This window comes from Notamacropus eugenii, chromosome 5 (genome assembly GCF_028372415.1).
Source record: "Notamacropus eugenii isolate mMacEug1 chromosome 5, mMacEug1.pri_v2, whole genome shotgun sequence".
In the NCBI taxonomy this organism is placed as follows: domain Eukaryota; kingdom Metazoa; phylum Chordata; class Mammalia; order Diprotodontia; family Macropodidae; genus Notamacropus; species Notamacropus eugenii.
Genome location: NC_092876.1, coordinates 399,339,218 through 399,352,907, shown reverse-complemented (window position 1 = coordinate 399,352,907; position 13,690 = coordinate 399,339,218). Strand labels below are relative to the sequence as shown.

Below are 13,690 nucleotides of genomic sequence, written 5' to 3'. Positions count from 1 at the left end.
CACTGAAGTGCTCCGTGCCCCAGGAATCTCTCAAAGACTATAAATTGCAGAATAGTTGTTGATACCAGGTCCACATTGGTAGAGGGCATTTTGTGTTTCTTGCCTTGGAATTCCCTACACAGATAAAATCAAAAGTTTTGATCCTTAGGAAGGAGCAGCTAATGACTTTGCAAGTTCTTCTGATTACTTGTTATTGTGTTTCGTAAAATTTGACTTGTTAAAGATAGCATCCTGTTTTAAAATATTGGAGTTTGAAAATTACATATCAGAATAATTTTTTAAATTGTGTAGTTCTCATTTAGGGGAAAGGGAGAGTGTAGTAGTATAGGTAGATACTTTCTCAGATAATCTTTTCATCATATTTCCTTGAGTTATGCTTATTGAGAAAAAATGTCAAAAGAGCCTACTTATCCATGCCCTGAAGATTTGCCTGATTTAAATTATTTTATTGCTGTGGTTATTAAAACTTGCCAGATCATAAATTTCAATGATATACTTTCAAAGGGGGTAGGGGACTATATGGTAAATAATTTCTTTAGAGAGGAACCAGATTGGTTGAAGCCTAGACTGTAATTTTTCTGCCTGGAAAACCTTTAAGATCATCTAGCCAAGTTCCTTTATTTTACAAATAAGGAAACAGAGACCCATAGAGGTAAAATGACTTGTCCTTGGTTACACAGATAGACCATGACGGATCTGGTTCAACCCATACTTTCTGATTGCCAGTCCCTCTATTTTCCTAGTCAAGTGATCTTTTCATGGTACTGTGTTAGTGCACATTCTTTAATTTGTGTATCAAGTGGCTGTTTGTACTTTGGGTGTTTAGATATTTAGAGGCAAATCCTCTCATAAAGTTGCCCACCTCAGAGTTCTTATTACATTATAATCAAGCACAAGACTACAAGCCAGATTCCTTGCTATATCCTTCTGCCAGTTTCTGAAAATTGGATGCTCACCCTCTACTGTCTATTTTGAATATTTGCTCTTAATTCCAGCAAAATATACCAAAGAGAAATTTAAGCTTTTGCAATTAGTTCCCTAATTTAACAGTCCCATTGACTACAAATGGATGTCAAGATGGCTGTTTCCCTTATGTCTGGAATATAGAGGGAAAGAGAACAAAAAACACCCACTTAAGAAAAAAACCCCAAACCTTTTAGCTCAATATCTAAGACTACAAAATTAATATCCTGTTGGTTGCTCTGTTCCTTCAGTCTCTGTGGCTTTGGACATTTGGTTCTTCATCCTGCCATCTCCCAAACTCATGGGCTCCAGTTCTGATCAATTACCTTCTCTCTTCCATGGATTGTATTAAGGGACTCAGTACTTTTCCATTGCTTTCTTCCTCAGGATGGTCGATTGAATCTTCTCCAGCTGTAGACAATAGATTTTTTTGTTCCTGAGAAACTACGTCCAAATTCATCTGAGAGTCATCATCTGTCTCTAGGTAGCTCTTTCACTGCAGATGAGGGAATTACTAGGGAGGAAAGATCCAGCCCTTCTTTCCATCTCCCAGGATGTCATTGGATTCTTGGTTTCTTGTTCCTCTTCTTGCCCCCTCCCCTAGCAATACTCTTCTTATTTTAATGTCTCTAAGGGCATTCTCTATGACATTTTTCTCATGGACATATGCTTCTTTTATACATTTTCCAAGAGCCCTAAAACCTTGGGAAATTTTAGTTTTAGCAATAGTGACCCTTAGTCTCTTGAAACCAACAAACTCACTGCTCTCATAAGATCAACTTTGAAGCAAGAGAATAAAATTTTCAGGTATGCACAATTGAAATAGAGGTTTGTCAAAAATTGGGGACATATTTTTCTATCAAAATAGGAATTAGGTCAATCAGATACTAGTTAATGAGAACTTAACATTAACAACTTACAACATAAAGTTGGACAGACAAAACATACAGAAAGGGAGAAGTTAAGAACTAAGTTCCACGGGAGGAAGAAGACTCCCACATACAGAAGGAGTAATCAGGGAAGGAATGGAGACTACAATTTGTAGTGCAAATACTCTAGTAAGATAGGACAGAGTAATAAAGTGACCTTTCTCTGGATTCTCTTAGATTGTTCTTGCTGGGGTCCTGGATACACAAAAAATGCAAGAGACTCTCTGAGTCTTCCAACTCTTAGAAAAGAGGGGGAAGGAGGAAAGAGAAGCGAGACAGGAAGAAAAAGAGAAAGGAAGAGAGGAAGCGGGGAGAGAGAGAGAGAAGGAAAAAGAGGTGAAGTAGAGGGAGAGAACTTAAGTCCCTCTTTGCTCACTCACAAGTCCACACATGGAAATGTGTGGAAGAACAGGCAAGAAAGCCACTCTCTCAAAATCACTTTTCACCTGCAAAAAAAGAGTAATGAGCCAAACTCTGCCTACACTCTTCATTTTTTAATATATTTTTTCAAACTGCAAGATATTTAGCTACAACAATCATTCCCTACTTTCCCATGTTAGACATATATTTGAAATATTATTTGTACTATATTCTCTCTCTCCTTCCCTCCCTCCCTCCGTTACTCTGCACTCCTCTCTCTCTCTCCTCTCCCTCCCCCTTTCCCCCCTTTCCCTCCCTGTCTCCACCTCCTTCTCTCTCTTTGGCATTTGGAGAAAAAAATTGTTTCTTCTCTGAGTACTCAAGTTAGAGAACTTCACAAAAGGTCACTGAGGGCATCTTGGGAATCTTCAAATATGACAAATATGATGAAGGGAAAGTGGAGAAGGAATACCAAGACTGCGGGGACATTTTATAAAAAACTGTATTCTACCATGTTCTCACCTGGAAATTTCAGACTGACCTTGCATGATTTTGCTGGGCCTGGTTCCTTTCAATCCTGTTTTGATTCAGAATAAAGTTTGATGACAGGATTATCAGTTCATATACTTTGCCTTCATGCTCTTTCAGGTGTATTTCAGTTAGGTCTGTGGTCAACCAGAGAGGTGTTATCCCTTTAAAAGGATCCAAGGTCTGCAGAAAACTTCCACCTTGGCCTTTTTGAGGCTATTTAATCCTTCTCAAAGCACCTAGCATTTCATTGTCTCCTATGGTGCCTTGTACAAGCTCTTAATAAATACTTGTTGATTGTTTTTTAGATTGATTTATGTCCTTCATGTATGCTCTAATGAACAATATGACAACCCTCAATTAGATGAGTACTTTTGATGAGACAATCCCGTAATGTCAGAGACATTAGAAATTATCTAGTTCAACCTTCTCTTGAGCCCCTCTAGAGATTCTAAGACTTACTTACTGTCATACAGCTGAGATTGGTAATGTAGCTAAGGCATCTCTGTTATAGTCTGTGGCATCTGTAAAGACTGAATTTAATCTTTTATAATCAGAATTTTGATTACCTTGTAATGTATCTTCTATCATATCATTGTTACTATTGAACTAACTGCCTTCTGCAATTTTGTTTTTTCCTGAAGTCCTGTTTTCTTGGAGCTAACTAGTAACCTCCAAGGAGAGTATCTGTGTGTGTATACATATTAAAGAACCCTAACAAAAGCTTTTTGGAAATATTATTTAAAAGAATGCTTTGTACCTTTTCCCACATATTCAGTGCCAGGCACATAGTAGGCACTTACATGCCTGCTGTTTGATTGGCTGATTATATCTCTGTGCAGGGTGTGGGACAGTTGATGAAAACACTATGGAAAAGACAGTAGAAGTTTTGGAACGCCAGTGCCATGAAAATATGAACCATGCTATTGAAACAGAAGAAGGGTTGGGCATAGAGTATGATGAAGATGTCATCTGTGATGTATGCCGTTCTCCAGACAGTGAAGAAGGGAATGATATGGTGTTCTGTGATAAGTGTGACATCTGTGTTCATCAGGTTAGTGAGACCAATGATTCACAACTACACACTGTTTAGAATTTTCTGAATTAAAGACATTGGTATTCAAGAATGGATTTCTGTGACCTTCATATCAGGGTAAAAGGGAAAAATATGAAGAAAGTAATTCTTGCATCTTCTAAAAGTAAAGCCTCTTGTAATTGGCTGGATGATTTATCTTTGGTGGTTATGTTCAGGTCCTTATCATTTCTCTATATGTTTTGACTACTGAAATAGCCTACTAATCTTCCTCTGTACTTACATTTTCTTCCCCTCATCTATCCTGCATATTATCACTAATCTCATGCTTTCAAAACTGCTAGTTGTCTTTCATTCCCTTGATCAAATATCTAAATATCTTCAGATCTCTCTCCCCATCACCTACCACAAAAAAAACTGACATCCTTAACCTGGAATTTGAGGCCCTCTGAACTGGCCCCTACTTACCTTTATTGATTTATTTCATTTGTGTAGCACTTTATATTATTTCTTTTGATGACAACAGTCCTGTGAAATAGACTAAACAGGTATTATTATATCCACTTTTCATACATGAGGAAATTAAAGCTCAGAGAGGGTGAAATCATCCAACCAAGATCATAGTGGGGACAGATCCATGTTTGGATCTTTGGAACTCCTAGCCTGATATTTTTACATCTCTTCCTAGCCTTATCTCCTATTTCTCCCTTATCCAAATGCACTAACAAAAATTTGTTTGCCCAAAGGATACTCGATTTAGAGCTGAAAGGGACCTCAGAGGCCCATTTAATCCAACCCTTTCATTTTACAGATGAGGAGACTGAGGCTTGGAGGGGCTGTATGACTTGCCCCACATATAAGTGGTAAAGCAGAAAGGCACCCAGGTCCTTGAATGGCAAATTCTGCTTTCTTTTTTCTGTGCTACACTGCCTGAATCTCACTGTATTCCAAATACACCTGGCATTTTTTTTCAGCTTTGTTCCTTTACTTTCACAATTCATCCTGCCTGGAATACCTGTTCCTTTCCTTTTTAACTGTAGAAGTTCTACCTACTTTTCAAGTCCCAGCTCAAACACCATCTTCTCCATAAAGTCTTCCATGATCACTCCCAGCCACAGTGAACTCTCCCTTCTCAGACTTCTTCTAGCACTTGTCTTCATTACTTATTTGGCACTTTTCATATACAGTATCTTGTTTTCAGGTTTCCTATCTCTAAACATGTCCTACCTAATTAGCTAGGTAATAGATTTTTTTACGCTAGGGGGACCTCACCTAAGATTTTTGTGTTCCCCATTACCTCACTCAGTACTTTATGTAGAGTAAGTGCTAAATAAATGTTTGTTGTTTGATTTATTTTATTTTCCTATAATTAACTATTTCATAATGAATTTCAACTTCAGGAATTTTTCCTAAGTATGCCAGATACATTTTATATTGCATAGTAGTAAAAGGTGGTAATTTGCAGTCTAACTGGCTTCTCTTTTAGCAGATTATTTTTTATGGATCTAATGAGAATGGACTTGAAGGAGAGAATGTATTAGTGTGTCTCCAACCAGGCCACAGACTTTAGCTAATTAGCAAAGCTGGGACAAGGCATTTGTAGGCTCTATGCAAGGTGTGTTCCCATCCACCTAAGGCTTTAAGCCCTCCCTGGAAAAAATATGACATTACAAAATGAATACACATGTGCCATGAGAGAATTTTCTTGTAGTAAACATGTATGTATTTGTAAAAAGTTGTGGTGTCTTTTTTTTAAAGTCCACTTCTTGATAAGTAGTGATATACTTTAGATTTTTCTAGTCTAGGCTCTGGCAATCAGTTTCAAAGTGGAATGAATTCCAAAATTAAAGGTAGGATAATGAACCTCCACACATTTTCTTCTTTACAGAATCATTATTTATCTAGAATTGTAGCTAATAATGTCATTTTCTAATGATGGTGAAAATGATGATGATGGTGATTCAAGGATTTGCATACCACTTTAAGTTTTGCAAGATGCTTTAAACATTATCTCATTTTAACCTGATAATAACCCTGGGAGAAAGGTGCTGTTTATTATCTGCACCCATTTCACAGATGAGGAAACTGAGGCAGAAAGCAGATGAGTGATTTGCCCAGGGACACAACTAATAAGTTTCTGAGACTGGGTTTGAACTTGGGTCTTTCTGGCTCATGTTCTAGTCTACCTACTGTACCATTCAGCTGGCTAGGTAATATTAATTTATCTAGATATTACATAATGGCAGCTGGAAAATGTGTTCAAGCTATAAAAATCTGTTTGCATAAATCTTCAGTTAAAAATCACTTTACTAGATTTAAGTATAAACTAACCTAGATGCAGTGTCCTAGATGCACTGCAATAATTTTTTAAAAATACTTATGCTTGACTGCCCTCTGTTGACTAAAGAATTATATGGCTAATTTCTCATTTTCAGTAACTTTTTTTTTTAACAAGATTGTGAGTGGCTGAGATTGAAGAATAATGTACATATATGTGTACACATACGCACATATATTTTATATATATACATACACACACACACACACATGATATGCTCTTTAATGTGTTTTCATTATGATGTTTACTTGAGCCATTACCTTCAGTGTTTCTATTCTAGCTAAGGACCTTCTTTGGAAGGGTATTCTATATAACAAAAAGAACTGACCTATAGCCCTGGAGGTTTACCAAGTGCTTTTCTTCCAACAACACTGAAATAGGGCAAGTATTTTGTCTATTTCCCAAATGAGGAAAGTAAAGCCCAGAGAAGTTAAGTGACTTACCTATAGATATATAACGAATAAGTACTGGAGTAGAGACTTAAACCTAGGTCTCTTGATCCTAAGATTCTTTCTACCAAAATGCATGTAGATTGTAGATTCAATTAATTTTGAAAGTGGATTGTATTAATGTTGCATTACAGTTAAATTGTGACAGTGACATTCTTAGTTATTTTTAAAATGTTTTATGTGAAGTATTTTGTAAGTGCTATAGATTCAGTTTCTTAATGTAGGCCCTGAACATTTATTTAGCATACTTGTTTTGTCTTGTCCTTTTGTGAGTCATTTGGTATTACACAATTTTTACATAAGAGGCCACTGAGGCCCAAATGCATTGGTTTAGACTTAACTTTTTGAATGAGGTCCTCTAACTTTTTTGGAAATCATTATTTTGAAAAAAAAAATGTACACATCTATAAGCACTCGTATGTATAATTTTATGATATTAGTATCTAAAAAAGTCTCCTTTTCCCCAGATTTTAGAGAGGAAGAAGAGAGCATGCATTTTTCTTAATTGAGTATATTTTTAAGTACTCTAGAATGCCCTTTCTACTGTGAAGAAAGTTTTTAAAAATTATATACAATATACGTCTCAGTAGTACCCTTACTGCATTCTTCCTCTATCTCCTCCATTCAATCTGTTTGCCACATGGTTCTAAGGACAAAGTGTTTCCCACATAAGTAAATCCAGAATTGATCACTGTAGCTTCCAAATCTGAATTGCTGACTTTTTTCCTAACTAGTCTAAAAATTGACTTTAAAGGAATATAGAGAGAAATTGTATGTATTATGTGTGTGTAGATATGTGTACATATACATACGCCTACATATTCATATGTACAATCCTATATTTCTTTATGTATATAGATGACATACATGTATGTATATACACATATGCACACATGTATATGTATGCATGCAATTGTGTATACATATATGTATGTGCACATATTGTATGCATGTGTACTTAGAGTGTGCGTGTGTGTCTAGAGTATGCATATACTTGTATACATTTAAATAAAGAATTATATGGTTATATATAAATTATATGTGCATATATATGTGTGTATATGCATGTGTACATGCATATGCAATATTATATGGATGTGTGTATAGACACACATACACACATAGTGTTATATATATAGTGTTACCATATATATGTATGTATTTAGGTACTGCCAATTCCCAAACCCTTCCTGATGGAGGAATTAGACGTTAATTGGATAGAAGATAGGTTAAATTTTGGGTCACAGAAATTTCAGAGTCATTTTCAAGGAGTATTTTGGTACACAAAAAACCCTCATTTAACCAAAATACCCCTAAAGTGGGTTGATCTAATTCACTTAATTTTCATTTTATCTGAGGATTAACTAGGTCAGTCTTCCTTGTCTTAATACTGTTATAGACATATTAAAATGCAAAATTATGCTTTTCTGCCTTAGTGAATATATCCCTTGACTATGTAGCTGAATCTTTCTTTCTTCAATGATTTAGGAATCTTACAAATCCCAAAAGTCATTCTGAAAATCAGTTCTCATTGTAGCCTATTGCAAATTAAGCCAGATGTGTGCTAACTCTAATTTCTAAGTTTGGTTGGTTATTTTTTTTTTAACTAAGTTCACAATAAGCTTGCTTTGTTGTTAGTTGTGTCTTTCCCCTAAAAATGTGTTTTGTTATTGGTGAATATGATGTAAAAAATTTTGTCTTTTCATTATCTGTGAGAACATTAACAAGATTTTTTTTTCTTGTATTCCAAGGCATGTTATGGCATTCTCAAGGTTCCAGAAGGAAGCTGGTTATGTCGTACCTGTGTTCTAGGCATTCATCCTCAGTGTCTTTTGTGTCCAAAGAGAGGTGGAGCCATGAAGGCTACTAGGACTGGGACCAAATGGGCTCATGTCAGCTGCGCCTTATGGATTCCAGAGGTAAAAATCCATTTGAGGTTATTTTTATGCCTTCTCCTCAGAACCCTTTCTTTTTGTACAGCCGTGCCATGGATTAGCTTAGAGGATATTTACATCTACCAGATATGCATAATATTGCTCTTCTGATTTAAAGATGTGTTCAGTGGTTGATATTTGAGTTTGTGGGAGTGCCTAAAAAAGCAAAGCCATGGCCAGCATTTCTGTCCACAATGTGATCACATGAAGGTCAGCCTTTGATTTAACTCTGCTTACAGAGCTTATCACTGTTTATGACTGCCTTGCCTCATGATTTGTATTGGTTCAAAAGAGATAATCCATTTTTCTGTGGTCCACACCTGTGCCAGATTATTTTAAATTAGGATCCACTGCATTTCTTACATCACCTTTCTATTTCCCTTCTTGTGGTTAGTCTGTTCCATTTAACATATGGCGGCTGCCTGTGCAACAAATATAGGCTAGAAGACAAATGTGGAGTCCAGACGTGGCTTCAGGCCCTAGTTCTGCCATCCACGGGCAACTCATATAAAGTCTTTGAACCTGTTTTCTTATCTCATTATAACCTCGAGAGCATAATGTGTGTGACTACTGATTTCACAGGAGAGTTGTGACAAGTATACTTTGTTAAATGTGGGGAAAATAATCTATATGTACATGCATGTGCATACATGTGTACATATATTTAGATGTTAAACTGGTAATAAGTCTATATGGTATTTTGAAGTTTGCAAAGTTATGTACATTATCTCACTTGGTTGTTATAACCACCCTCTGAAGTAGGTACAGGTATTTTTAGCCATATTTTACAGATAAGGAAACTGATCCTCAAAGAGGTTAAATGACTTGCCCATAGTCACACAGCTGAAACTGTCAGATATGGAATTTAAATCTAGGCCTCCTTGACTCCTAATTCAGCAGTCTAGCTACTGTACTATCATAGCTTATAATGGTTAACATTTATGTAACACTTACTATGTGCCTGTTACTGCGCTAAGTATTTTATAATGATTATCTCATTTGATCCTCACAACAACCCTGAGAGTAGGTGCTATTATTATCCCCATTTTACAGATCAGAAACTGAGGCAAGCAGAAGTTAGATGACTTGCCATGAGTCACGTGCTGGTAAGTTTCTGAGGCCTCACTTGAACTCAGGTCTTCCTGACTCCAGGCCCAGCCCTCTATTCACTTTTCCACCTAGCTCTTCTGATTCATTGTCTGCATAGGTCTGATCCAGAAAATCTGTGTCACAGTGAACCTGCATGACTAGAAGATTGGAGACTTTAATTCACATTTAGCTGATGGTATCTCCTCAGTAATTTGTTCCACTTCCCAGCTTCTTTAGCCATACTCATTACTGTTGTCATCAAGGCAGTTAGTATCATATCAAGCAACCTGACAAAAATAAAATACATAGAAGCCATTGTCTTAGCATCTAATTACCTAGATAAAATCATGTTAAAATACATTTCCTTCCTTTTTAGTTTTCTCATGTAAAAGATTCAGAATCAGGTCTGCAGCTGGTTAACATTTCTTTTTTGTCCTGTAAAAACAGAAGTGACTAAATGAATTTTTCTCCTTTGAACTCTTTGCTGTATTTGTTTTACCAAGGAAATTCAATTAAATATTCTGTTAAAGATGTGTAAGGAAATGGTAATAGCACCATAGAACATCAAAACTAAATTAATGATTTTGTAGTTCAATGCCCTCATTTTACAGATGAGGAAACTGAGGCCCAGAGAAATTAAATGATGTCCCTAGGATCACATAGTTAGGTAGTGGCAGAGATGAGAGTGGAAGCTAGCTCTCCTTACCCTACTTAAGTAACTTCCCCCTCACCCCCCCACCAACTAAGCTAAGCTTCCTCTTATGCTATTTAACAACAATAAAACTAAATCTGAAATGTTGACTTGAAGTGGAAATTACTTTCCTTAATTTGTATATTGTTCTAGCCCACCTCCTGTCCACCAAATCCCAGCAGTTCTATGACAACTGTAGGAAAATTGTTTTTCCTCTGACTTGCCTGATTTGGGCTTTAAGCAAGTGGGACATTGGCTTGTGTCCACTTTAATGCCTAAAACAATGAGATGTTACTGACAAAATCAATTCCAAAACCAGCTGCTGAGGAGATATCTGAATTGAACGCTCCAAAATATGAATTGAACTCTAGCTTTTTATGCTGAAAATCTTTCTTATGAATTCCTTGATTTGTTGGACACTAGACTTCTTCAGTATTCTGAAAGATCTGTAATTTCATTATGGAATGAGAACACTTGGGTCCAAGCCCAAGTTTTGCTACCTGTTTCCTCTATGACTAATCACAAGTGAATCAAAAACTCCCCCACCAACCAAATCTTAATCATTTTGCATGTTAGTAAATGGTCTTCATGAGTAATAGCCCCTCCTTCCCTGTCCCCCCCCCACCAAAATGCATCACATGGTGATCAGCTTCTAGGCCTTGCCACACTTAGCAAGGCTAGTCCGAGGTGACAGACTTGTAGCCTCTCCCCAGGTTCACCCTTGTAGGTATTCTAACTTGTTGAGAAATACCAGAGTTTGGGCTCTACTAGCAAAGTTTCAGAAACGGAGAATCCAAATTCAGTTCTCAAGACACGCTGGAGTAGCTTCAGGGGAGTATTTCAAGCTCTAAGTTTAATCACAGAACTCAGTTTTATACCGGAGTAAATTGTAATGCCTTTTAAAGTATTTTAATAATCTGTAAGTATATTAAAAACCTAATAGAATAGTATTCTATGATTTAAGAATTAAGACTTTATACAGTCATCCAGTCATCCCTCGACATTAACCAGTTTCACGTTTACAGTTCTGGTGATTTGTGGGTTGGTCATTAATAAATTTGGGGCAGCTAGGTGGTGCAGTGGATAGAGCACCAGTGCAGGAGTCAGGAGGACCTGAGTTCAAATCTCACCTCAGACACTTGCCACTCACTTGCTGTGTGATCTTGGGCAAGTCACTTAACCCCAACTGCCTCATCCTGGGTCATCTCCAGTATCCTGATGAATATCTGGTGATTTGTGGGTTGGTCATTAATAAATTTGGGGCAGCTAGGTGGTGCAGTGGATAGAGTACCAGTGCAGGAGTCAGGAGGACCTGAGTTCAAATCTCACCTCAGACACTTGCCACTCACTTGCTGTGTGATCTTGGGCAAGTCACTTAACCCCAACTGCCTCATCCTGGGTCATCTCCAGTATCCTGATGAATATCTGGTCACTGGATTCAGATGGCTCTGGAGGAGAAGTGAGGCTGGTGACCTGCACAACCCTCCCTCACTCAAAACAAAGTCAAGCGCAAGCCATATCATTATTTCTCTAATGGCATGGTCTTCTTTGGTAACAAAGGACAAACACATTAATAAATTAAATGGGAATTTTTAGAGATTTCTGGTGTACTGTGGAAAAATCACAGATGACACACATATATAAGAAAACAAAAACTAATTTAGTAAGTCATAAATGCTACATATTATTTATCTAGCTTCTCATTTACTACCATAAGTATACACACACACACACACACACACACACACACACACACTTATTATAAACAGTATAATTTTTGTGAAAGAACCATGGGCCTCGTATTCTTTTTTGGGAATGCCTCCTCTTTGTCTCTCTATCATCCAAACTCAGTTTGGATTTTCTCCTGCTGTGATCTTTGTATCTTGTGCTTTTGATAAGAGATAGAAATCCATGAAGCAGTTGCTACTACACCAGCAACTGCAAAGACTCCAAGCTAGTGTGCAAAATACTAATCTCTCTCATAGAAACTGCAACTTTTTTTAATGGGTTCAGTGTGCTTTACTTGTTTTGAATGTTAAATAAATTTGATCAGAATTGTTCAAAATAAAGGTTTGAAGTGGGCCCTAGACTTATTCATAGGTCTTCACATCCCTGGGGGTCCTGTGCCCCTAACTCCAGCAAATGTCAGGGAAGACTATACTTGTTACTTCTTATAAACTAAAGTTTCTGTTACTGTTTCTATAAGCCGTTACTCAGGCCAAGAAAGGATAGTCTGTTTCCCCAATAGTGACTAATAAATAAATATTTATTAAACAGCTGCTCTGTGCCAGGCACTCTGCTAATCACTGGTGATACAAAGAAAAGCAAAAGACAGCCCTTGAAAGCTCTAAAGGAACTCACAGGCTAATGGAAAAGACGACCTATAAGCAAATACATACAAACAAGATAGATACAGTGTAGCTGATCTCAGAGGACATAACAATCCTGATGGTAATGTTTTCAGAAACTGTCAGGGTATGAGTCTAGAGATGTTTTATCCGTGTGTGTGTGTGTGTGTGTGTGTGTGTGTATGTGTATTTACACATAGAAGGAAAATAAAGGAACAGATATTTATATAGCCCCTACTATGTGCCAGGAACTGTGCTAAGTTCTTTTTAGAAGTATCTCATTTTATCCTCACAACAACTGAGGTAGGTGCTATTTCTCCTGATGTTGTAGCTGAGAAAACTGAGACAATCAGAGATTAAGTGATTTTTACCCCTGATTACACAAGTAGTAAGTGTCTGAGGCTGGATTTGAACCCAGGACTTCCTGATTCCAAGCCCAGCGCTCTATCCGCTGTGCCACCAATTGCTATAGCACTTCATTAATCTTCCTTTAAAAATAACTGGAGATTTCTTATTCAACAGGAAGTTTGTCCTAGTTTCTAATCTTTATAGGATTTTCAAGGATTTTCTCATCTTTCTGATTTTAATAATTTTCTTCTGGTATATGAAATTTGCAATGGCAAATACTGTCATTGCTGAGAAATCTTCTTTATATTATAGTGTGCTTCACTTTGTGCTGTGGGGAAGAGGGGAAGGTGTAATTAGCTACCATCGTTTGAACTCTGGTTTGCATGGGAATAAAAAATGTTAAGAATCCTTTTCCCTTCAGTCTTAGAATGGCAAGATATAACTTATGATGAAATCATAAATTTATAGCTATAAGGATCTTTTAAGACTATCTAATCATACCCCTTCTATTTATAGATGAGAAAATTAAGGCTAAGAGAGGTTGTGATTTGTCCAAAGTTACACAGATTGTCGGGGACAGAAGATTTGAACCCAGGTTGAGGATTTACCTTTAAAATATATCTTTTTGACTGTTTCCATTTATGTGTGATCATTTCCCCATTATGTAAAACCATCCTACT

General features: G+C 36.9%; 1 protein-coding gene across 7 annotated transcripts in view; it reads left to right on the top strand.

The window, feature by feature from the left end:
• JADE3 (jade family PHD finger 3) overlaps positions 1-13,690 on the top strand; it is a 189,133-nt gene that overhangs the window by 158,915 nt on the left and 16,528 nt on the right. For all 7 annotated transcript variants that reach the window (XM_072614543.1, XM_072614539.1, XM_072614541.1 and 4 more), the window contains 2 exons: positions 3,623-3,834; positions 8,352-8,519. In XM_072614543.1, coding sequence (XP_072470644.1) covers positions 3,623-3,834; positions 8,352-8,519 — 380 coding nt within the window. The remainder of the gene's footprint in view (positions 1-3,622; positions 3,835-8,351; positions 8,520-13,690) is intronic.